Consider the following 27,063-nt stretch of genomic DNA (forward strand, 5'->3'; position numbering starts at 1 on the left):
TGAGAATTGTTTTTGTTTTAAATTGTGAAATTCAGTGTATTCTCAAATTCTGGAACATTGGAAACTATACCTTGCAATACAAGATAGATATCTGGCTTGCCTTGCGTATCAGGAAGGTTCAATTTTGTTTTTTATCATCAAATATTACTGGACTGGCTTTAATGTATTTTGTACTCATTGCATGTTTTGATATTCCTTTTCCCCTTTATCTTATAAATATTGACAGGAAATTGTCCCATATTTTGAACTGGATTGTTTATTTGATATCTTTCATCCAAATCTTTCTATTTCATCATTGCTGTCTACTTTGGAGACATTAGTTTCACCCAAATAATTTTTGCTTTTCCTATAACTGGTAATTTGACAAGTGGCAATTTTTGTTCTTTAGATATAGCGGACCCATGTACAAGACTTTATGTAATTGACTTGTGTACTGTGCACTGTGGATACTCCTTTACAGTTTTCAAGGATTGCATTTGATTATGGTAGTGTCTACAGAAAGTAGAGATGAAAACCTGTGTATGATTTTAGGAAATGAGTTTCACAGATTTTGGAGAGTCTCATGTTGTTTTGAATATTGTCAGAGGAGGCATTATGTTACATGTGTATAATTCCCCCCATTTTTAATAGCTGGGAATTGGCATTTTTTTTTTGCAGTGGAAAGACTTAAATAGTTTTGGGGCATTTTCCGATATTTTGGTTGGTCAACACACAAAAGAATAATCAGTGAGACCAATGTTGTACTGTCCCTTAATTATGGTGGTCTTTTGCAGGTTATATAGTAAGTAGATTTTGTTTTGCATACTCCCCAGCTGATCCATCAAAATGGATACAGGGATATATGTATGATCTATCATTCAGAACAGGAGGATGACAGCTGCCACTGTTGTGTACATGTGCTGTTTGTTTGCTTGTCTGCACTTAGTAGCCTGACACAAGAGTTCATAATAATCTGCAAAAATTGCGGGGAGCAACAAATAATTTACTGTCAGTTTCTGACTACCCGAACCTGGTGCGAAGTTTGCTCGGCTGGATCCCGAGCATTGTAATGTACATTTCGATCATGTATAATTGCGTGTGGTTCATAATGCCTGTGATGAATTGTGTACAGCTTTCATATGAGCACACACACAGATTCTCGCCTGACTTGAGTCGACCGTTACCGATGAGTGTACGCTTCGCTAACAAGCAATTCTATTCTAACTGGTCTGCGCCAGTTGTGGTTGTCAAGTGCACTGCAGTGGGCAGCAAATGACGATCAGTTCAGTTGAAGAACCATTAATATCTGATGACTGACTCCCTTTAGATGATTTTCAAATTGCACAGTACCAAAATTTAATATCCAGGGGCTTTATGAGTTTCTATTTTCTTAAGAATTGAACATAAAAATGAAAATGATATTTTCTGTCCTGTATTGACATGATACCAGTCTTATCATGTGGTTTGAGTGAGAAACCTTTGCTGTTAATGATGTCGTACTCAAATAAATCCAAAGATTGTTTGCATGTACAAAGTACTAAGAGCCATAATGAATAGATTTGTGTCTTTTTATAAATCAAGTACTGTGAGCCTATTTATTTGTAATTTGTACGTATTTAGAAAAAAAAGAGGAACTTCTCACTCTGTTGAAGTAGTATTTATCGCTATGTATGTATAGTTTGCTGAATGTCCATTTCTGACTGTTTAGTCCCAATGACTTTAATCTGTGGGAGTTGTTTTGTATGGTAATGAGTAAAACAGTACTTAAGATATGTACTTGATATCAAATTCTATTGATTGCAACTAATGATGCATTTGCTTTTGAATTTAAAAATTCAGTTGAATCCTTTCTATGCATAATTTGTGTGCATATGGTGTCCATGCATACACAAGTACTTTTGACGAAGAGGGACCGTGGCAAGTTTTAGTACAGTCTCTTGTTTAAATCAACACACACCTTTGAACATGGTAGATCTGGAACGTTTTAGATGGAGCTGTCATTCACTGTAAAGACATCTTGCTGAAACAAATTTGTCTGTCTACAGAAGCAGATGCAGTATGTGACATTTAACATTCAAGCGAAGCTTTTTTTTTTTTATGGAGGAAGGCTGGAATGTGACAGGCAGGGATTGGTGCTATCAAAGTATGGTGGCCTCAAGTATGCAAGCTTTGATTTACTCCAGAGTTATAAGGAGTGCTTCCCACCCAATTTACATCCGTATCTATTCAAGAGTATTAGCTATGAATCCATCATGCATCTCTCCAAAAGACTGCTCACATCAGCTGGAAAATTTTTTGTAATTGCTGTTGGACGGATGAAAGAGCTATTTATGGATAAGCTGCATCAAATTCCCTCAACTCTATTTCAGGCACACACGCACAAAATGTGTTCAGGCCTGTGTTAAAGATACCAGGGGTGTTTCATAAAGCTGTTCGTAAAGTTACGAACGACTTGCGAGCGACTGGTGATCAGTTCTTGTGCTGAATTATGGAAATTCTGACAAGTATAGCACATCAGAACTGATCACCAGTCGCTCGTAAGTCGTTCGTAACTTTACGAACAGCTTTATGAAACAGGGCCCTGGTGATCCCTTAGTCTCCCCACACCTCCGCTGGGCTTGACAAAAACTATCCACTTGTCCTGACGATATTTCACAAACTTGGAATTTTGGGTTTGATTCAATTACACAACAGAAATGCTTCATGATGAGCTCGTAAAAGATATTTAGATTCCAGCTTCCAAAGGGGGATAACAGATTTGGCTGCGGAAAATCACTACTGGATGAAACATTCACCCCTCCATCATCATTTGAGTAGTAAATGTAATGTACACGCTATCATCAAGTCTGTCTGTACAAGATATCCAGTATCAAAACATCTAAAAATACACGTGTATAAGATAAACCATTCTATTATCAAGCTCTGGAGAACTCTTATGGAGGCAGTTGGGTGTTTAAGATTTTACTCTGAGCTCTCTAGTAGTGATGGCGAAGATAAGCAGACATCAGTGAGTGCATGCTTCCACATCGCCAGAGACGATACAGCAGTATGAAGATGGAACAGTCACTGTGTACCCCTTCAATCCCAGGTCTTTGTACAAGCAGAACATTGACAACATTTATTTGTTTGCTTTTATAGGGAAGTCCTGGTAGATGAGATGTGCTTCCTCTAGTCATGGTAAAAAAAAATTGAATTAGGCCTAATTGCCATAAGCTTTCCCAAAGATTTGATCAGGCATACATAGTCTTCATAGTTGTTATTTCCTTGTTTGGTGTTTTTAGGATATATCATGTGAAGAAAAAAACAAAACAAAAATGATGATCAGCAGGTAATATTTCACCTTTCTATCTGTGGGTATTTTCTTCCAGTTGGATTGTACTCGTAAGCTGGTATGGAACATGTTGCACTCCTAATATATTGCTATATGTAGACGTCTTTGGCCAATAGACACAAAGTACATCCATTTCATTTATCTCTCTGCATTATACGGTGTACTAAAACCAAATGAATGCTTAATGTTTTGGTAGCCAGCCATGTGTTTCATGGCATCAAGTATTTTTACAATGTTCAAGTGTGCTTGGCTTAAACAAGGTGTTATTTGATGTCCTTTCAGAAGAAAAAAAAGAAGAAGAAATAATTGTGATCTTCCAAAAATTATGTACATGATGTAACTTTTCTCAATGCATGCTTAATCACTTTTGAATTGTAAATGTTTCATGGTATGTGTTACATAGGTAAACTGGTAACACAGGTTTGAGGGGACATTACAATCTTATCTCCTGCCTCAAGAGCTTGTTCCTCATTCTGCTTTAATTTTTATGTGTGAATGTACATGTAATCATAATTTGTACTTTGCAATATATAGTACTGTACTTGTTGGTAAATATTAAAAGGAAAAACTGTTGTGAAATCCAAGTGCCCCTGTGTTTGTTGTTTGTGCTTGGTGTAATTTACCAGGCTGCTGATAAGACACCTAACGATGATCATGCCTAAAATGTATTAATCGTAGTTGTTGCAGTAAGGAATATTCTGATACTGAAAACTAGGGTGATGATGATGATGAAAATAGAAATGATAATGATTGCAATAGTTATCACCAATATTCTGATACTGAAAACTAGGGTGATGATGATGATGAAAATAGAAATGATAATGATTGCAATAGTCATCACCATTATCGTCAGTACTACTGATCCAACTGTAGTACTACATTGTATCACATACGTACCAAGAACCTCCAGTACTTCAAAGAAAATACTCTTGTATGTAAGCAGCAGTGACTGGCTGACAGACAGGCAGAATCCCACAGAACCTTTTGACCTCTTATGTCTGTGATGTCATAGGGTGAAAAAGGTGGAGGAGGGGTATGGGATGGTGTAGACGTACCACTGACTCCTAGGTTTCTATGCTCATCTCTTTCACAATTGCAGGGCCGCCAACTCTCACGCTGATAGCAGGAGACTCCTGCAGTTCACCCAAAATAAACTGTCACTCTGATTAACAAATTCTCACTCTGAACCCCCAAAAATAGAAAGTGTTGAAATTATACACCAGATTGCACCATTTAATATGCAAAATTGTCAAGAGCTCCCTACCGAGCAAAGTGGGACACCCCCTTTCACACTCCATTTCACATCATCTCCCTGCCCCGGTCTCTTTGCTCCCTCGCATTACTGTATACGCCAAATATTTCGCGAGGTTTTTATTTTTGCGAATTTCGCGAGTCAGGTGCTATTCGCGAAATTAAAGACGCGCAAAAATATTGACTCTGATCCCGATGTGGATGCGACGTACACATGTACATGTCTCCATTCAGTACAGGACTCCACGATCGCGAATTTAACCACTCGCGAAATCGTCTGGTACGTGTATTCCCGATTCGCGAAAATTTAGACTCGCGAAATATATGGCGTATACAGTATCTGATTCTAAATTCTCACTCAAGGTTGCCAGTTGAGTGAGAGGTAAAAGAAGAAATTAATGTGTTGAAATTATGCACCAGATTGCACCATTTGAAATGCAAAATTGTTAAGAACTTCCTATTGTGCAAAGGGGGACACCTCCTTTCACATCCCCATTCACACTAACCCCCCCCCCCCCTATCTCTTTGCTCCCTCGCTATTTATGACTGACTCCAAACTCTCACTCAAGATTGCCAGACCCGTAATAACGATGTCAACATACAAGAAAAAGAAATACAATAAACAACAGCACTCTTCTAGTACTTGACTTGTAAGTCATTTATTACCGATATGATAATCTTTCTAAATGTCATGTGTGTATTTAAAAAAATATATACATGTATTATAAATCATTCAAAGAGGAGACAAACGAAATACTTCAACACAGAATTCTAGTTTTGCTGTCAAATCATATGATGTAGGCATACATACAATTTTTTTTTTGAAAGTCAACAAGTAGTGACAATGATTTTCATCCTGCAATTCTTCCTTGTGAATGGTGTAAAAATTAAGTAAAATCAAATGTAAACCTAGGAACTACCTTCATTTCATTTTTGCCGTTGAATTCTAAGGTAGAGCTGTATAAACAAGGCTTGACATTATCAGAGGCCTGATGTCCCAGGGTCACCAGAAATAGATGTCATGCCATCACTTTTTACGAAATGATGTTTTGGTGGCTCAATTGGCCAACAAGCATTTGTGAGTGTGTGCATTGTTTTTATATGCATTTCACATCAAGAAAAGAAAAGAAAAAAAAAAAAAAAAACCCTCATAGCTCAGTGCTTGGGAGTTGATAACTACTGTAAAAGTAGAAATTTTCACGGTGTTGAGATTTTCGCGCATTTCGCGCAACCACAAACTAGCGCGAAAATAAAAGCACGCGAATATTTTTGCTTGCCATACGTTTCTGTGCATGATGTCTTGATTCCGCGGAATTAAAAACACGCGAAACTCTTCTGACTCGGGCCTAGCGCGAAAAATTAGTCGCGCGAAAATATCCACTTTTACAGTACATGCATTTCAGGAAGCTGCCGCAATTGCCGCTAGTCCTTTTTGCGACCAAACTTGAGTCTACTTTTTGGCAAAATTTGGCAAAATAATTTTTATATTTTTGATGTTTTATGATATGATTTATTTATTTTTCTTCATTTTTGGGGCCACCAAAGAAGAAAGTTAATGTCAAGCCTTGTATACAATATAACAAAAAATTGTATCTGTAAACAAACGCAAACAACACACAACACACACACACAAAAAAAAAAAATGCAAAAGCTTAGAGCTGTGTGTATGAATTATAAAACCAGACAGATTGAAAAGTAACCAACACCCCACACTCTGTATATAGTTCATGGAAAATACCAGTATACCATCAACCAAAAGATCTGGTTTTGATCACCAACAGCACCCACTGTTTTGTCAATACAGTTTTGTTTTGTTTTCCCGTAAATCTATCATTCAGAATGGAAGTTAGCCTGTGAGAATAGAGCAAAGTATGGCTGAACATTTCCAACATTTATGAAGTTTCAAATATTACAAACATCACCACTTAGACACAGACTGTCTTTGATAACCATTTGCTTCCTCAGCCATACCATAAGCCCAAACTGAGCAAATTTTCAAATCCAAAAACTAGCAAGTGATATGGTAATGTTTTTGTTACATCTCTTTCTATACTTGTTTGTCAGTCTTCTTATGTCTGCAAATACCTTTGCACTATCTCAGTCTAAATATATTTTGCCTTTGTAATAAGCCTGTGTAAGTTATCATTCTATCTATTGAGAACCTAAGTGATGTTGATATAATGCAATGCAAACACTCATTTCTATACAGCTTTTAAACTATGGATGGAAGACATGAAAAAAAGCTAACAATTATCATTTACAATAACAAAAACTGAAACTGAACCAGGAAGACTACAAGATATGTTTGACCCATCACCAAATAAAGTCTAATTTAAGGGCAAATTTGTCCCAAATACATATTGTACTATGACAAGTCCGCAATTAATACGGACATACTAGAGGAACTCATCAGTTAAGTTGAGAAAAATTGGACAATCCATTTAGAAGACATGAATGTTTAAAGTTTTGTCATCACTGGCTGATACGGCAACAACACTTTGTGGATTGATAAGAATAAATGTACAGAGAATTCCACATAATTTCATTTTTCCAGCACAATGAAAGACCACTTGAATTAGCCACAGACGACAGATAAATTACCCCAAGCATATGTCAGTAACAAGTTGAGGGAGTGTTAAATCTTCATTAAAGCTCTTTAAATTCTTACTTTCTTCATTCACTGAATGTTCATATAATTTGGGAAGTCACTGAATATGGATACTCTCACTTAGAAATTCTTGAAGTCAACAGACTCTACGCTTTCCAAATGTTTGGAAGTTATCCCATTTCATTTTGAATAACCAGCCATGGATAATACAAAGAAAGCTGGCCATGTGGCATAAAGACAGTGTTGAGAATATAGGCTTTGAAATTCAAAGACATCCACTCATGGAAAAGGAATACCCAGAAAGCAGTGAAGCTCACCATAATGAACATTTTCATAATAACCAGAAAGTGTCAAACACTTAGATTTAAAGATTACGCATAAGGTCACAGATCTCTTATTTGTCAACAAAAGTCCAAAATTTTAGGCTTTTTAACCAAATGACATCATTTTTTCAGTATTCCATTAGCTTTTATGTCAACCGCTTTTTTTTATAGGACACAACAGTGACTGGTAAGGCATGTAAAATTACCAAACTACCTGGCTGCTGGCATATACAACACAAAGAATTATTAGCAGTACTTTTGTCCATACTGATCTGATAAAAAAAAAAATGAAGATGTTGCCCCTCATTTTGTACTGCATCTGAGAAGTCCCAGATAGATATTGGCTCACTGCAGCTTATCAAGATTAAACTATTAGTTAATAAGGTATGTGAGAAGGAACATTAAACTTTACAAGCCATGTGGGCACAGCACCATCCTGACTCTTTGTATATATATAATGTCTTTTTATTATTGAAAGTGATGGGAGATATGTTACCTTATATACAAAATAATAAGAGCATTTTTTAAAGACAACTGAAGAACCTCTTATCACTCGCAGAGGTATGTTGATCATTGATTTGTTCAACTATGATGCCAAACTGCTTGGATCTGAATGGGGAAACTTAAAGGTAGATCACTACTACTGTATCATTCCAGATGTGTGGTTTCATTTAAGCAGGACAGATATAGTGACAAGTTTTGTCATTATATTGTTGTTTGTTTGTTTGTTTTTTTAAACTAAAAAGAATTTCATTAGTTATCCCATCATCATGATTATAAACATTTTTTTCTGAAATTTACAAATAAAATATGGTAATAAAATCTAGCACCAGACTGAAATTGTTGAAAAATAATTTCGATCAAGACACGTGTTGCCTAGCAGTCTATTCTAATCTAATCTTTGCAAATTTGTGCTTACATCTTTTTAATTGTTTGTTAAGTCTTTTCTAAACTATGAAATGATAGAATGTGCATAGACCTTCTGTCAACCACCAAACACTGTCTTATGATAATACATTTGGGCCCCATTTCATAAAAGATGTTAGGATAGCAACTCTTGCTGGAATGGCAACTTCCAGTAGCAACAGCCAATCAGGAAGCTGGATTCTTCTTGTTGTCATGACAATTACCACTCCAGCAAGAGTTGCTATCATATCAACTTTTATGAAACGGGGCCCTGGAGTACAGGATGATCCATTCAATGTACAAAAGGTATGGGATGTCCACAAACAACTCACATAATAAATAAGTCAAGTGTTCAAATTTGTGTGTCAAAACACCTTCTGATCAATATAGACTGAAAATCACTACCAGCTCACCTGTATTTACATATAATTGCCAACCATAGTACACTTATATGGCCAAAATTTATAATATGATTGAACATAATATACATATCTTGGTATATCCATTGAGCTAGGTAGCTCCATGGATATATCCCTGTACTGACAATCAAGTTGTTTAATATTTGTACAATTTGCAAAAATTGAGTCGGGATAAGAAATGAACATACAAATAGATATTTTCACTTCCAGTCAGTGGTCCCTTTCCACAGCAAACTGCTAGACTTTAGAATTACTGAGACCAATAGGCAATTTGTGATGCCATCTTTACCCAACATTCTCTTGCCCATTTCCACTGAATGAAAAAGGAGTATTAGTGTCAGTTGGACCAGTCAGATTAGTCTGGCATAAGCTAGCAACACCTTTACAATGAACACTTCTGGTATACAGATGACTTTGAACAACCAAATCCTCATCGTTTGTGGGGAATTAGTGAGTGGATGTTTGGTCTGGAATAAACATTACATTTTAAATCTATGGTGAATACTGTGTCCCATTCGGGAATGTCCTTCCTCATTTGTAGGAAATCAGAGCATCGCCGATTTGATATTGTATACACCATATATTTAGTGAGTCTTAATTTTTCATGAGTCGGGGCTTCCAAACAATTTTGTATGTGGTCAAATTTGTGATTGTGGAGTACAGTTATGAACATACAAAATCAATTGTAGAAATGTATGCGTGCACATTGTATTTGTGTCAGGATCAGAGTTAATATTTTCATGTGATGTTACAATTCACAAATGGTACCGGACTCACAGAATTCGTAGCATCTATATTCAGTATATCTTTTGAGGACAGATAAATTTGGTGTGGACTTTCATTCCATGGTCAAACCTGCTGTTCTACAGCAAAAGTACTCTACATACCATAGTAAAATTTTACAAGCATGGTTAATAGTCTACATGGACATTAATCATATACAGTGCATATACACAAGTAGATATAGCATTGGTATAATTAGTCTATCGTGGTACAAGAGCCATGTCACCATGCGTATACATATGGGCTGTGACGCGAGAAAAGGGCCCTCAGCGCCACTGCGCGCAAATGCCAGAACATGGCGTGGAAGTTTGACAAAGCAATACGCACAAAAAAGATCAACTTGCTTACTGCGCGCACATGCATTGACGCATCAAAAAAAGACAGGATTTGGACAAAACATGCTTTTTTGAATGTCATAATGGGGTCATTTAGGAGTGGAATTTCAGAAACAGGTTTGCATATCTAAATACGTCAGAGTTCCTTCTACAATATGGAGGTGACAACTCATTTTCGATATTTAACGCCCTAAGGGCCCTTCTCTAGCGTCACGGCCCATATATATAGGCCCTATCAATTTTCAAAGCCACATATATGTTAGATGTCAACACACTTGAAGACATGTATTTGTGAAGTAGAATATGGCTCTACAGCCAAACACGACAAGCTACAATAGAAACCTGATACATTTGCAGCTACCAAAGTATACACAGCTTTCCACCTGTCAAATATTCACCATATCAGCTATAGTACATTCATTGCAACAGGGCCCATACAATTCTCAATACATGGACCACAGAAGTCAACTAACAGATCAGATTTTGGCACCATTTTCATATTTTTATTCATATCATACTATACTACCACATTGCAATAACATGTTCAAACTTTTACACTATAAATGGCATAACCAATTCCCTGTGCACTTTTGTGCTACACCTTCCCACTCTAAAATCAGAATTGAAGAAAGATATTGACAAATTAAACCTATAAAAAAATTGTCAAAAGACAATCTGTAAGGTCACCCCTCAGTGAGGTCACAGCGGGTGAAGACACACACAGGAAGACGTCGTCTGTTTGTCTGTTATTTTCATGACATCAAAATCATCCACCAGCAGTTTCCTCACTTTCAGGATCACCTTGATAACAGTATTTATAATAATTGCACAAATCAAACTTTGCTCATCCAGACACCGAATCCATTTGCACCGTATATATATGTAGTAAGAATAATTTCCCACAAGTCCAAGTCATATGGAAGCAAGATACAAGTAAGATTAGAATCAAACACGTCAAGACAAAGAAATGATTACATAAAAAAGCCAAAGTATGTTATACCTCTTTCCCATTTATCACATCTTAAAAATAGATTTCTGATTCCAAGCATAATCTTGCAATGCCACAATGTCTTTTATCTAATTACTACAATTTTTTCCCCCAGTGCAAGGTTAATATCATCTCTCTTCTTGTCTTTGCAAAGTTACCTCAAACATTGATTTTTTCCCTAAAAATTTCCTCTTGTTTGAATCTTTTGATGTTATAGAACATGTTCTCTAAATGTTAGTCAAAGAGAAGCTTTTCTTTTCACACAGCAAGACCCCTTTCTATCACCACTGAACTTGTCCATCACATTTTAGACCTCATTATGATTCCTCTGCATACACAGTATATACTAGCAAAATTGAATTTTGATTAAAACTGGCAAGCACAAATAACTTACATTTCCAATGATGTACAGAACATGGGGGAAAGTGCTCAAAAACAAGTGAATAATGTCTAATACATACATACATACATACATACATCATAACAAAGCTAGGTCGTTGCCTTTTCTCACCAAATATGAAAGGTATTGATGGCAAAACGCCTAATACAGTACAGCTGTCTATTTTGCAACCCTCCTATGCAATGCCTAGCAGGAATAAAATAGTGTCTTTGTAAAAGATTGTAAAGCTTGTCAGTAGTGCCTTTTTATTTTCGTTTTTTCTATGTAGATTATTCATGAAAACTCCAGATGTACACATAGTTTGGATGTACACAGAGTTTGAAGATCATCGTAAATGTAGCAAACAACTTGTACAAACAAGCAATGATGTGTTTCAAATCTATAAATAACTTCACACAAATGCATTTCTCATCCATAGGCATTTGTCACATCTTTTCACACATGTAATGGCCTATTTTTAGCGTGGTTTAATTACTTTTAACTAGTTTCCTTCACCTCAGCCGATAGCATTTCTTTTTCATAGTTAGTAGGGGTTTTAGGTCACCATTTATACACACTACCATAGGATAAATATACAAAAAAGTCCCCAGTGATATGCATGTACAAAGCAATGACCAATCACATTGGAACACAAAATGCACATAGGCACACATAATTCATATTCTCATTAGCATTTTTTTTTTTTAAATTTCTCACTTTCCTCTTTTTTTTTCTTTAAAAAAAAATCTTGATATCTTTTCCAGGAATGGAAGAAATGCTTGCTCACTACCATTTCATAGCATGTTCCATATTTTTAAACAGTAATACACACAACAATGTAAAAAAAAAAAAATGCATTCGATGGAGAGCTTAAAGGCAAACAAATACTCAAGTATAAAGTCATGCCAGGTATGATACAAGTTAAAAAAGAGGCTAAACATTCAATTTTATACACTTAGTCATCCAGGACAGCCTATGATTTCTCCCTAAACAACAACAGCAATCATAAACTCAGAAGCTGATCCATCAACCTCACTGATACTGCGCGTATACATCCATTCTGAGGGATCGAAAAGAGCTGTCATAAGTTTGCCAATGGTGTCACTATATTACTTTGGCATACCTCGGTTGTATCAGTACAGATGTGTTCAAAGCTTTTCTGTTGATATCAGCTTGTATTCTATTCAGAAAGGGTCTAAAACAGTACCGAAGTGACTAAAAATGATTTCAATCACGGTTCATGCAAAAGTGTTGTGATTTTTTCATGGGGTCTGTTGTGAAGCAGTGATGTTCTTGTCGCAGGGAAATAAGAGGAGAAATCTACAAAGTATCCATAGATGTGTGATGTTATGTGGGTGAAATTTCCGACACATCCTACCCGAGCAACGGCATGGAATAAACTGCTACGTCACAAAGACATGTTTGAACTGACAGAACATTCCAGGCTTTGTTCGAGACATATTGACAATGAAAAAAACTTGTTCCGATGGCTGTTACATGCCTCTTCCCTACCACAATTTTTTTTTCTTTTGGAATCACTATCAAATAAAAGGAGCTAGATCCTTCTGCCATAAAAAAGAGAAACTCTACCGTTGCCTCACCAGCATTGTTACCCCACCCGTATAAAAGCTGTAAATTCAGGGGAGTTACTGGCTGAAGGAGCACAAATGTTCAGGGGCTCACGCTACAAGCCATTGATCCATTATGCAGTTTCTCTGTTGAAGTTACCTGTTGTTAGAGAAGTTACTTGGCCATTTAGACAAGACTTGTGGCATTGAATCTAAGTTTACATCTGCATTCAATCATTATTATTAAAAAAAAGAAAAATGGAAAAACTTGAAGAATTCTTCATTTAGCTGTAAAATATTGGTAATTGTGCATAGAAATACACTGCAGGTGGTGTAAAAGATGGGAAGTATGCAACTCAACCAGAAGCATGTGTCAATCAATCAAAAGTAAACATTTGATAAATGCCCTCCAGCAGATTAATAACTATATCTATCTCTGATCTCTCAAAATATTTTAAACTTTGTAGTGTCAAAGGCACTGAGACTTACAACATAAATCAGACTTTAAAAAAAAAAAAAAGTTGAACTGAAGCACTTTACAAATACTATGCATTTGGTTGTAGCTTCTCTTTTGCAAAGACATTTTTTTTGCTTAAACACTAACTTGGAATGCCAGACATGAGCAAAACACAGTGTGCGTCATATTTCTAAGTGCTTGAAAAACATCTACCATGGTATTTACAGCCTTGGAATTTGGAATCTTTGGTCCTTCAGTACGATAAATGCTCCCTCACGCTAGATCCTGTTCACACCTGTTCATCGCGAAGAAGACTCTGCAGGCCACTCCAGATGAATGTTTTGTTTCTCATCACACATGATACACCTTCTCCCACCTACACAAGACCCCATACAGCTTAATTTCAGGAGCACCCATCACTTTAAATGTGGCTCTAAAACAGATGTCAGGAACACTTCTCTACCTATACAGGCCATAATGAGATATCATATTAGCGTTGTGTTTTTTTTTTTTAATCAATTCCTAGATATAGGTCCTTGTTATCACTATGATTCTACATGTTTTATGTCAATGTGGCCAAAGTGCAGGTGATTTGATTTAAAAAGAACAATTTAATATTGCAAGTACCAATAGACTCTTAAAATTCCTTGTGAGTCTATTAACCACCTCAGGTCCCTAATTAGAATGTTATACATCATACCAGCGTATTGTAGCATATATATTTGTATGCATAGTATGTACTTATGCACAAATAATGCACACTGTCATATCCAGCAGCAAACTAGCAAGAGTCCTTTGACACCTGGCTATGACACTAGAGCCTTTCTGCTTCTCATTAGACAGTACCACACGTCACAGAGAAATTTCACTTTGACATCTCAATTGAACTCTTCAGAGCAAAATCATCATTGACATCAGAGAGTCCCGTACATACTCTATCTACAGCTGTAATCTTTGTGGAAGATTGTCATTTTAAACTTCTAAATTAACAGGATGTACAGGAAGTGACACCAATGCTCTACATGATTCCCAGGATGCCATATTTATCAAAGACATAGTTTATCATGAATCAAGATTACAGATATCTCTTACTATTTCTAATTGCATGAACCTTACCATCACATAAATAGTAACTGATTGGAATTGTGATATTCCTAGCTCTGACATGCAACTCATTTGACAATCTTACATCAAAAGTCTGATATTTCATCTCCTCAACACAAACTCATGTAGCGGCCAAAAGTACTTGCTTGCATTTTCAGCACAATGATGTTGCAGTTCTTGCTAAGCAAAACAGCCACCAGATAGGTGCAAAGGCACTAGATCCCCAGTGGACACCACACAGCATGGCAGTCACCTGTTCAAATCGAGAAAGACTCGGGATGTGACTCATGCAAGTCCAACAGATTGTTCAAGAAACACCAGAGTTTCACTTGTGGAGTACAGAATGCCATCAAAGAACTCTGCTAACCTTTAACCTGCAAGGTGCTGTGAGTCCCTTGGTTCGGCTACACAGGGTATGTGGATAGAGTGAAGAGGAAAAAAAGTACAGTTGCTTTGACCTCCTTCATACAGATAAGAGACTTAATATGTGACGTGAAGACGAGTGGATTCATCCACTAAGATGGAGTGAAAGTGTCTTGCAGAGAGGAGTGGAGTAGGGAGGTGGAAGCGGAGGATACCATGGAGTGTTGCTATGGTGATGCTGCCAGTCCCTTCATCATGGGAAGGTCGGTACCGTCCAGGTTGTCTGAGGGCAGGGCGTTGGGCTTGACTGGCATGGGTGGGGCTTGTTTGCCACCCTGCTCAGCCTCCTTCTCCCAGTCCTTGCGATTCTTTCTCTTGAAGAAGCCGCACTGAAACGCAATGACCACAGGAAAGTTCCAGTTTAACAATGCTGCTATACCACAAGAAAATCACCTTCCTAACCACCATACACACCAAAAAATTATACGATTATAATCCTCATTTTTTACATCATCTTAGACACAAAATGAAAGTAAAGTCATGATGTACATGAAAAATAGTGAAAGTCAGGTTATGTTCGTTTATTTATTGACAATCTGAACATGAAAATTGGAAGTGGTATTATGTGGTGGCCAAATCAGTTGATAATGATGGTAATATTGAATTTGTAGATCACCAAACTGACATTATACTGTCTTGAGCTTCTCATGTCATAACCAAGTAATTATGATATGTACAGATTTATAGCAAAAAAAAAAAAAAAAAATTCGCGATCTAATAATGAAAATTTCTTGCAATACTAAAGACAGCTTAAGCTGCAGTTTCTTAAAATGTCCTACAGCACATGGTATACATGTTGTTGTGCTGTATGTATGAATGAAAGTTATATCATTCAGTCTCCTGGTTCCTGAAGAGGCAGAAATTAAAACTACTGGTAATTATCACTGACCTTCCAGAGCAGCAAGATGATTAAGATGAGGAGGAGAATTCCTCCAATGATGCTGATGATGATGACCCAGATAGGAACTGTCCCCTTCCCTGCAACATCTGTGAATATTGTCACAGGAACCTGGCCACGAACAGAACAGAAGCACAGTCAGTCAATTGTAAGGATGGACAGGTGCGATAAAAATGTTATTGAAAGTTAGTTAAGGAACTAATGGTACTCAATGTAAGACACTCATAAGGACAATGAAGTTTGGTACCGGTACTCAGCAGCAAAGACCAGTATACCCTGGTCAAAATGTTGGTTGCAGTACATCCTTTTCAGGGCCATGCTCATCAAAGAAATAAATTACACTGTGCAACAGAAACCAATGGAGCTAGAGCCCTCACCACAAAAACCTCAAGAACTGTCAAGTTAAAACTTTGAATACAGTCAGGCACTCTGATTCCAGTGCAGGTGAGTGGGCAGCTTTTACGTCATACATCGAGTAGCACATGCAGCTCAATACCACTATTTTTTTTTATGTCTGAGTATTTCACATTATATTTCCAGCTCCTTCAGAAAAATGTAAAATGTACTCTACATAATGTATTGTGATTGTCATTATTGATTATGAGACTGTGTGGAATGATGTTTATAACATTGTCATGTAAAGCATAATATAATCTCAGAGAAAGTACAGATTATCAAGAAATATATTGTAGCTACAGAATAATGACTCAGTAGCCAGAAGTGTTAGAGAGGTATATCAAAACAGAGGAGAAGCCCACGAGAAGTGAAAACATATAACATGGCAGTTATTCTATCTGTAATTGTCCTTCACATGGTACTGTAGATTTTGTATCTTATAGGTAATAGGGAGCTTTAGATTTTAGACGCGCGGACGTTCAAAGGAAAAAAACATGTTCTGAGCGTGCGCAGTAGCGCGCGTAAAGTCAATCTATTTTTAGCTTGCGTCGCCTGAGTTTTTCACTATGCGTACTGGGCTATTTTCACGTCCGCACAGTTTGCGACGTAGAGAGCTTCTTCATGCACTGATCATATGGGGGCGCGATTTTGTTTTTTGTACGTTGCGTCCCAGTGTAATCTAAAGCTACTTTTCCACACGACGCAGGGAGAGGAGAACGTCCAGCGCAAGCGTCGGCTCAAACGTCCGTGCGTCAAAATCTAAAGCTCCCTATTAACATTTAGTATTAGAGAGGGGATGGCACCAAAATACAATTATATTCATATTATTATGTAATGACATTCACTGCCACAAATCCCAATGTAAGTCATGAAACATCAATATTTTTTTCATTTCTAGACATTATCAAGGCTTTTTGGTGAGTAATGTAAATTTTGCCCTCTATCATTTTGATATGTAACAGCCAGTAACAGGAAAGCTTGCCTTAAGATTAAACATGGTTTTTAGAAAAGCTGTGCGAGGTCTACATATCCATTATTGTGTGCAGGAAATTACAAATTTCAACTGAATAGATCACTTTACACACTACCATCATATATGCTTCATGAAAAACAAAAATTCATGTAATTTGAAACATTCATAGACTTTGACTTTTATACAGCAGGTAGTTATGATATCAAACTATTGTTTTTTTTTAATAAGTATCATACCTCTTTTTCATACAGCAACATCATTCATTTTTTACCTTTCCATTTTTTTTTTCTGTAAATGTCTCTGACTCTTATCATTTCATTGCGTTGGTGGGTTATATATAAGTACATATTTGTTTGCGTGACTTACTTGTACGCGATCTGGATTCTCATTCTCTCCCTGCCCATGTTCATTTCCAAGTGATTCCACATTTGCTTCTGTCAAGATCTCCACATAGCCAAGCTTTCTCTGTTGGGGTGTGAAGGTTACAGGTAGTTTGGTAGTTAGTGCCTTTTACCACAGACCTAAATCTCTACAATACCTCAGTTGAAGTTCATTCAAGACATTAGAAGAGTACATGGCAAAGTTCATACTGTGATAAATCTGGTAAATGAGGGCTTCAAGAATAGAAAATGTATGTCAAGCTATTTGTACTCTAAAGTGCTGCATGGAAAATACTCGTACATTGTGGCATGTTACCAGATGGCATTCTATACAACGCCCCCCCCCCCCCCAACATGAGTTGGCATTTCATTACATATACATGTGCAAAAACATATTAAGTGATACAAATTTGTCAGCTTATTATGGAGCAATTATCAATATCAATATCACATAGAATAACTGGAATAATATCACATATTAAATCAAACTAAATAATCAAAATCATATTAAATCAAAATTAGGTTTACACTAAAAATAACACATGAAATTAAGCTAAAAAATCAAAATCATATTAAATCAAAATTAGGCTTACACTAAAAATAACACATGAAATTAAACTTAAAATCAAAATCATATCAAATCAGTATCAACATTAAACTAAAAATCAATGTCAAAATCAAAGTTAAAAAATCAAAATTGCACATGAAAAAATGATGGTATTCAGCACTAAAATTGCTTCTCATGAAAGCCAAATCAAAATAATTTCAAAATCAAATCAGATGCAAGTAATTGAAACAATCAATCGACTGCAAATTTTCACAATTACCGTGATAAAGGTGTGCTCCCACTGAAGTGCACTGATGTGAATTTCCAAGCTGTAGCCAATCTGTAGAGGGTCAATATGGCAAGTTAGTGCCACACATTTGGCTCTGTGGCAATCCTGGAGAAAACAAAAACAAAAACAAAAACAAAAGACACGATAGACATACATAGTACAATGTAATAACATTCAGTAGAATTGTCAGCAGAGTGTGTAACATGCTGCTTACAATAGTTTGTTCATGTGCTACACACATCAAAATTATTCAGGTGTCATGTTTGACTCAAATTGGGTTGTTTGCATGTCACAGGTGATCTCTACAAACAGTCCTATAATTTTCAAGACATTTGCCATAATTCTTTCTGTATCAGGGTCAAAATTAGCATACATACACTGACATTTAAGCAATCTGAGAAGTATCTGTGCGTAAACAAATGTCTGTATACAAAAATGTAATCACACACATCTTTCTCTTCTATGATTTCAGGCACAAGTTTGCATAATAAGTTCTTCACAAGCCAATTGCTAGCTTGTGTGAGTGTAATGTTTCAATGCTAACAGGTGCCATGTGAGTATAGACCATCCCATTTAGGAACAGCTTCAGCTTGAGGTCAACTTTTTAAAAGAGATTTACATAGCAACATGTAAACATTGAAATTATCATGGAAGAAATTGCACCAAATATCGCCTAAACATATAAGTTTGGGCATAAGCTCTACCCATATGGCTTCATGTAACTTGTGAAAGGGTATAAATATGTTCTGGAAACTTGAGGGTGTGCTTAATCACCTCTGTACATCTGCACAATGTTTCCTTCGATTCAATGGGGCTTAGCTTCAGATATTGCATTGAACTGCTATATTCCACCTATCTTCTCAAACAGAACTGTTGCAAGTACCTTATCAAGTGGAGAAATGGAGTTTTGGCTAGCATAAAATGTGTATGCATGTTCGTGCAATGTCTTAATAGTGGTGCAAAATCATATTCTGGAAAGTGATGGAAAAAACAACAACTTCATTTTGGTATGAGGAGACTCAAGAATTGGTACTGTGAAATAGCCCGGTACAGTGTTTTGTTTTGTTTTGCTTTGTTTAGTTTTTTTTTTTTTTTTGGATGTTGTTTTTTTCCATGCTCACCATTGATTGTTCTGAGAGCTGCTCTTCAAACAGCGGGGTGACATCCTCTTCAGGGGCATAGGGAAAGGAGTTTGAACCCTGCAAGATTTCCAAGAGCGTGTTGCTCTGCAGCCGTAGGATATCAGCGATGTTGCATGAACCAGATCCCATTCTCTGTTCCATCACAAGATATGATTTCGGGTTTTCATTTATAGGTTATCCAACATTCCATGCATGTACGACAGAACAATCTGATTATGATTAGCAATGATTTCCATGACATCACATTGCAAGGGCAGATATGAGAGAAAAATGATATTTGCAAAGGCCTATATTTGAAATTTCAGCTTGTAACTTCATTTCACAGGATATCAAGTTTTACATAAATTCACTATCATATATCACACAGAAAAATGAACACATTAAATGTGGCAAACAAACAATAGTTTGTAAAATCAAGTAAAACATGGGGCCTTTCCGAAGATATCTTTGTAGTTTCTCATCATAAAGGAATTTGGGTATTCAGACATTATGTAACAGGCCTAGTGCATGATTATTGCACGATACTCAACCCATAAACAGATCTTCATGGAGCTCCATTGCTTCATTGATTGGATGAAAAAGGATGCAAGCATGTAGGCCTACAGGCAGTAAATTACATTCCTGAAATACAAACACTTAAACTACTGATGGGTGTTGTATTGACAGGTGAAGGTCACTGACCTCTGTCACAGAGATGCTCTTGATGTAAATCAGCCAGCCGCCATCCACCATCCGCCACGGAATGTTGATGGTCAGCAATGAAGGATGTGGGAGGATTCCAGGCCCTTCATTGGACAACTATAGGGACACACATACCATCATATATCAATCATTGATTGTTATCACTGTTGTGTTATGCATAGGCCTCCACTATATCATTCACATGTAAACGCCCAGCTAAAAACCCACAAAAAGTTGGAGAGTAGGTTTCTCTATACTGGAACAAAGTATGTCAATTGGGTTGACCAACTCAAATTTTAAGTTTGCCTTTATCTAGGAGAGTATTTTTTTCTCTACCCACTGTCAAAAATTTGGCAGCTTAAAACAAAAGCAAAATGGAGACAATAGAAGTTTTTCATAATAGCATTTTTTTTCATCATTCCAAATTGCTTCATACAGTCTTGAATAGCTTTTGGTATCAAATTTAAAGGCACATGGTCCCGGTGGTTTAGTCGAATGCATACGCGGTCGCAAAGCGCAAGTTTCCTATAGAGACCTACGCTATCGACTCTTCTTTAGCGCTTACGCTTTGACCCATTTCCCCTAGTCCGAAGATGTCCAATCACAGTTCAGCTCATGATTCGGCTGAGGGGGATGACAGCTTTAGCAAACTTCTTTTGTGATGTCATAATAACAAGCACATATGCACGCATCCTGTCATTACTACAGACTGCGTGATGCGCAGAGAAGACAACGAAGGCACCTTAATTACCTAGCAACACCTACGCCCTTGATGACAGCTCAACTTCGGCAATCTTTGTATCAACACTAACGGTGATTGGCAGTATCATTAACAGCGCCCCCACACCCACCGGGACTATATGTGCCTTTAAGGTCAGACATGGTGCTTCCAGGTCATGTGACAACATGGGATAACATGGTGTATCAAAACAGGGATTTGTGTTTTTATGACTGAGTGACAAATAAGTATGCATCTTACTATGAAAGAAAAAAAGAATCACATGCATAATGTACTTGGATATGTATTTTGCCCCCACATTCAGAGTCTCAGGCAACACAACAATTAAGCTCCACACTGCAGTATATTATTATGTGGAGCGAGAGACCTAATACATGCACAGCATGGTAGCAAAGATGAAGAAACTCCGACATATATCTATTTTATACACCCAAGAACTTACTGTGTATGAAATTGAGAATGGAGTCCCTATGTATGTGTCATTGAATTCCGGTGCAGTGGGGTCGGGCAAGAGAGCCATGCTCAGTGCCTCCGTCAAAGCTGTTGATGCCGAGTCGGTATCGGCATATCGGGAGCTGTTGCTACTGTAAAACACACTCTCTGGTGTAGTCATACTGAGAGTAGATAAGTGTGACACAGAAATGAGACAGAGATCAAGAAGTGTTGGAGAGAGAATAATTGAAAGAAAGAAAGAGAGAAAGAAAGAAAGAACGAAAGAAAGAGAGAAAGAAAGAAAAAAAGAAAGAGAGAAAGAAAGAAAAAAGAATGAAAGATGGGCAGAAAGAGACAGAGAGAGAAGTATGGGAACAAAAGATTTTATTTCAGTTATTCACAAGTTATATGTTATGACTAACTCCACATTAAACTGTCAGGAATTAACCTTTCCCTTCCTCAAGGGCTACGATTTATGGAGGTTATTCAAAATAATGATAATTATGACTTTGATTCATCAAGAGGGAAGTTGAATTAGAGCTTTGTTACTAAATCATCTCTAGTCTCATCTTGTAATCATCATAAATAAAGGAAAGGACTGTTTCAAGTTATTAAGTTACAAAAAACAACAACAAACAAATAAGGTAAAAGTGTATGATATTCATGCAACAAAATTTCTCTTTTTTTTTTTTGCATGTAAGGAATCCTTTGCTCAACTCACTGCCTGTCTTTGACTTACCCATAGAGTCCAATGTCAGCTTCTATCACAAGGCTGTATGCAAAACTGATACTGTTGTCCAACATCATTTCATCTGTCTGTTTACTGCTGGTGCTGGCAGTCATTTGGATGGAGATCGTCCGACCGCTCTGCCAGATGAGACCGCCAATGTCAAAACGAAGACGCAGTGTGTTCTGAAAACCAAACACGAACAAACACATGTTCAGCAAGATAGTGACAGGGTTACATGTCACAACATAAGAAGAAGACTAGTTCCGAGTACTCTCGGGCTGGGGTGAATGGGAAATGTTATAGAAAACTGATTTTGCTATAATATGCATTTCCCACAGACACTTGCCCGAGTATACACGGGACTCCTCCTCAAGGGGTTAAGATTAAACTAACAAAAGTATTAGAAAAAAGGGAAACAGGAAGAAATAGAAAAAAATTATAAAAACCCAAAAAGTGTGTAAGGGAGAGTTTGAGTTTTATGTACATTGTAAACATTATCCTGTCACATATTCAATGCTAACACATATATTGCTTCTTACAGACTTGTTTCATATATGCATATACACCATTGTATCTTGTATTCATATGTTTGTATGTGTCTGTATGAATGAATGTTTGTGAGTGTTTGTGGGTGTTTGTGTGAGTTTATGTTTGTAGGACGGTGTATTTGTATGTGTGTTTGCATATAGAAGTGGATGTTTGTGGGTATTTGTGTGTGTGTGTTTGTAGCAGTGTATGTTTGTGGGTATTTGAGTGTTTGTTCATACTGCTATGAAGAGGAGAAATCTGTTGTAACCAGATCAGTGTTCAATATTCTGAGAAAATTTCTGATGTTGAAAACTTTACATAGCAAGTAGGAAGAGATATCACCACCACTACTACCACCATTCAATCCATCTAATTATCATTATCACTGTCATCTTAATTGGTATCATCATCACCATCTTTGTCACTTTTATCATTATCAGTATTACAATGTTAGATATCATTACTGTTATCATTGGATGTTACTGTTATCATTATCCTTGTGAACAGCTTTGTTGGTTTATATAGATACATGTTTTTTTTTTTTGTCTATTCTCATGAAATATATTTCATTGTTTGATATTCCATAACTGCAGACATTTTGGTTAAAAGTGATACTTTCACAGGAGTATAACTGAGCAAACTAGTTTACACACTGACTGAGCAGCATGAGCTCCCTTCCATACAACTGTCCCCACAAACACTTGCACACAAAAAAAAAGAGAAAGAAACTCTACTTACTGCTGTATATGCGTTCATAGGGTTACCAAGGTAACAGGTGACTCGTGAGGATCCAAGGTCAATCTGAGTAGGTTCACAGGTCACTAACACTTGACCTGCCTTACAACCTGTTGTAACGTCTTGACCACTGTCATCAATGCAGGACACCTGAAGATAAACATCATTATAGCATAGTAGTTCAGTCGTATGAAAAAAAGACCAAAGAAGTGATGATTGGTCATTGGAGAGGCCTCTATTTCTGTATGAGATGTTCTTTCATGTTCTGAATTATTCCTGACTCAAAATATGACATCATATGATGAACATGAATACCTGTACCTGTCTTCTGCATAGCTTTTGAAAAAAAAAAAGACAACACTACTCCTCACAAACCATGAGAAATGTGGAAGAATTCTACAAAGTCAACCATGCATCAAGTTTGGTTTCAATCAGGGCTTGACATCAGCGGTGGCCAGGGGCAACTAAGAATTGCTGTTGGGCCACTAAATTTATCTTTTGGTGGTCCAATCAAGCAGATAAGATTCAAAATGGATTGTTACTTCTGCTTTTATTTCAGACCACCAACATTTCAAATTTAAAGATTTCAGTGGCTCGAACAGGCCACTAAACACAAAAGTTAATGTCGAGCCCTGTTTTAATCCATAGAAAATGGCATGGACAGCCATGGTTAGGATTATATAAAGCGATCTGCATACGGGTGATACATGATCCAATCTTCACTTCAGAAATATCCAATACCAGATGGAATTACTAGCTTATCTTAGCATTCTACTATCTATGAAAATCACATGACTGAAGAATGACATCACAGATACAGTACAATGTATTGCCAATTTACAGCAAACATTGCAATCTTTTATCACAGGAATCCAAACAAATAAAAGCGAGAAAAACAAATTATGTTTTGTCTCACGAACATACTGGAATAGCAAACCTTGCTGTGAGGGGTTATTGGTAGGCTGGAAAAAATAACCTGCTTGAGTGTATTTGCTAAAGGAAGCAATAAAATACTGATCTACCTCCTTGACTTCAAGTCCCTCATATCGCATGTCAGTTACATGATCCACAGTGAAAAGAGCTTGATGGGCTTCTTCACCAACGTTAGCGATGCGTGCATTGATGTAGAGCTTGCCTGGACCACCAACAACGATTTGGTTTGCTGTACCCCTATGATGGGTTAATAGATCAACAAAACAGTGATGACAATTAGAGAACCTGCTTGTATAAATATCACTCTAATTGTAATCTTTGCAGGGGTGAATCGTAAAACATATTTTTCTGTGCTTGGGAGTCATACAAGATCCCCCTTGCACACAACCTAATGCACAGCAATACTTTTAATAATTGATGATCATGTAAGTCAGACTAATTGAGGTTCATTTAAATCATTTTATCTCAAATCATATCAAACATTGGCAATAATGGTATGATATTAATAACTGGAATCATTACAAGTCACAAGATTTATGGCATTTCTGATTATTTCTCACTGACTATTTTATAAGAGGATGATGACCACATCATTAAAAGACCACATATTTTCTCATATGATGCACAGGAATACATAGGGTCTAATCTGAAAGTGGCACCAGAAATATAAACTGGGTCCCTTCCCACTTTTAAAAATGCAGAACCACCCTTGTTAATAGCCTTCGTTTTGACTATTTTTTCTATAATTCACTACAGCTGAAAACAGTTCATTTGGTGTGCCAATGTCCAAATAGGTCTTTGAATCTTGACAGATGTGTACCTGTAAATTAACCCATTGAAAATTAGTTTCAAGTATTGACCGATTCTGTGACGCGCTATGTGTATTTTTGGCATGGGCAGCGCCATTACTGCGGTGTCTCAGCCGACCCCCCCTTCCCACTCCCCACCCCTCTCACGCGCGCTTAATGAGAAACTGATGCATGGTTGTTTTAGCCAATGGGCGTCTCGTACTGAGTGCGCGAATGCTTGCTTAGTGCGCGAACCTTTGTTACAAGTGCGCGATAAATATGTTGCCCTTGGAGTGGGGGAGAGCAGGGGGGGTCGGCTGAGACACCGCAATTTGAGCTCATGGCTGCGCCCAGTGCCATAAAATGTCTGCTGCCCTCAACGAACCCGAATCGGTCAATACTCGGGCAGGCGTCTGGGAAATGCTTGTTAAAGTAAAGTCAGCTCATTATCCTAAACAGGTTAAAATGAAGAGATTTCTGAGGCTTACTCACCCTTCAGTTTCTACATCCCCTGTGAGGCGAATATCTGTTTCACACACAGCATCACTGCCACAATCACTGACAAACATAACCTGAATTTGAAAAGAAACAAAAGAAACAGATAAATCAATAATGTGTCTGAGGAAGCTAGGTTCAGTAATCTTGGAATGAAGGGAACATCACTTATATAGCCACGGATTTCAGCAGACTATATCTATATATTTTGGAATTTCTCTACCATGGCAAAAACATATGTGTGCAATGCAATGCCTGTTCTCTTTTATGAAGATTTGATCATTCAGGAAGGTGACAGAAATAATGGAACAGGCCAAAACAAGAAATAGGATGTAATCTAGCGAGAAGACAGAGGGTTAACAAATATCTGGTCTACATACTATATCATCAATCAATTTGATGTTACTAGACTAAATGGAGTACCAAGGTTTTGCAGCGAGAATAATTGATGAATCATTCCATACTCTTGAAACTTTGGAATCGAAGACATTTAATAATTGGCAGTGCAAAAAGAAAAAAAAATGGAATCTGATGGGAGACGTCCCATCCCCCCCCCCCCCCCCCCCACTCAGGAGGGTGATGGGCACTATAAAACTCCACCGTCCCTTCCAAATCTGTAACCCCTACTCCTCCCCCTTATCACCTGTCTTTCTTCTGTCTCACGTCCACACTGATAGCTCTTCATTACAGGGGCCAGGCCGGCTGGAAAGCGGTATGGAACGTCTCCACGCTGTGGGGGCTCCACGTCATAATCCATGAGAATGTAGGTGACATCCACTGGGAGGGGAGTCAAGAAGTCAGTAGCTGTGTCCTGCACACAGAGAGAGACATGGGTGGTGATATTTCCCCTCAGTAAAGTTGCTCATGTTGTTAATAGTAGTAGTCTGTTAGGTATGAAGCTGTACGGGGAGGTGAAGATCCTGTCTGATCAAGTTGGGGTTTTTTTTCGATGAATGTGTTTAATGGCTCATCAACGGTGGTTCAAATCTTATAATTTACAGCAGTCACTGTAGTTTCCGAGAACCACATGAAGAAAATAATATTGTACAACTTTGTTCATTTCTCCTATATGTTGGTACCGGTACTCAAGGAAACAAGAAATTATGAACAGCTGATGAGGTTTGTGTCATAAATAGCCATGGATTGCAACAAATCACAACATCCGCTTATTAAAATTCATTTGCTCTTTTCAGGACTGTATTGTGTAGATACTTTTACACAGTACTCACCTGCAAATAGGCTGTGTAGTTGAAGCAAGTTTCTTGGTCTTTGAAGATTGTTTTCGTTTTGTTGACCATGGATACCATCTCGTCACCTTGTTCCATCAGAAAACGGGGCCTCAGTCCTTCAACCAACTTGATCTTGTCAATTGCAACATCATAGATCACCTCTGATGAATAAAAGTGTAATATAGTCATATCATGGTGGTGCATATTTACATGAACAACAAGAGGAAAGTTACGTTCATGCATACAGTACATGAAAACAATTACAAGGGGACTACATTCAAATGGGGACATTGT

General features: G+C 37.3%; 1 protein-coding gene across 1 annotated transcript in view; it reads right to left on the reverse strand.

Annotated features, from left to right (window-relative positions):
* Positions 1 to 13,844: 13,844 nt before the first annotated feature.
* Positions 13,845 to 27,063, reverse strand: part of LOC140243713 (integrin alpha-9-like) — a 57,917-nt gene continuing 44,698 nt past the window's right edge. Inside the window, exons 13-25 of the mRNA XM_072323373.1 lie at positions 26,770 to 26,930; positions 26,184 to 26,351; positions 25,538 to 25,617; positions 24,347 to 24,494; positions 23,328 to 23,474; positions 22,071 to 22,243; positions 21,342 to 21,513; positions 20,161 to 20,277; positions 19,459 to 19,611; positions 18,329 to 18,442; positions 17,488 to 17,586; positions 15,744 to 15,863; positions 13,845 to 15,183 (exon numbers count right to left, since the gene is read on the reverse strand). Coding sequence (XP_072179474.1) covers positions 15,022 to 15,183; positions 15,744 to 15,863; positions 17,488 to 17,586; positions 18,329 to 18,442; positions 19,459 to 19,611; positions 20,161 to 20,277; positions 21,342 to 21,513; positions 22,071 to 22,243; positions 23,328 to 23,474; positions 24,347 to 24,494; positions 25,538 to 25,617; positions 26,184 to 26,351; positions 26,770 to 26,930 — 1,814 coding nt within the window. The 3' untranslated portion in view covers positions 13,845 to 15,021. The remainder of the gene's footprint in view (positions 15,184 to 15,743; positions 15,864 to 17,487; positions 17,587 to 18,328; positions 18,443 to 19,458; positions 19,612 to 20,160; positions 20,278 to 21,341; positions 21,514 to 22,070; positions 22,244 to 23,327; positions 23,475 to 24,346; positions 24,495 to 25,537; positions 25,618 to 26,183; positions 26,352 to 26,769; positions 26,931 to 27,063) is intronic.

The sequence above is a fragment of the Diadema setosum genome, chromosome 20 (genome assembly GCF_964275005.1).
Source record: "Diadema setosum chromosome 20, eeDiaSeto1, whole genome shotgun sequence".
In the NCBI taxonomy this organism is placed as follows: Eukaryota; Metazoa; Echinodermata; class Echinoidea; order Diadematoida; family Diadematidae; genus Diadema; species Diadema setosum.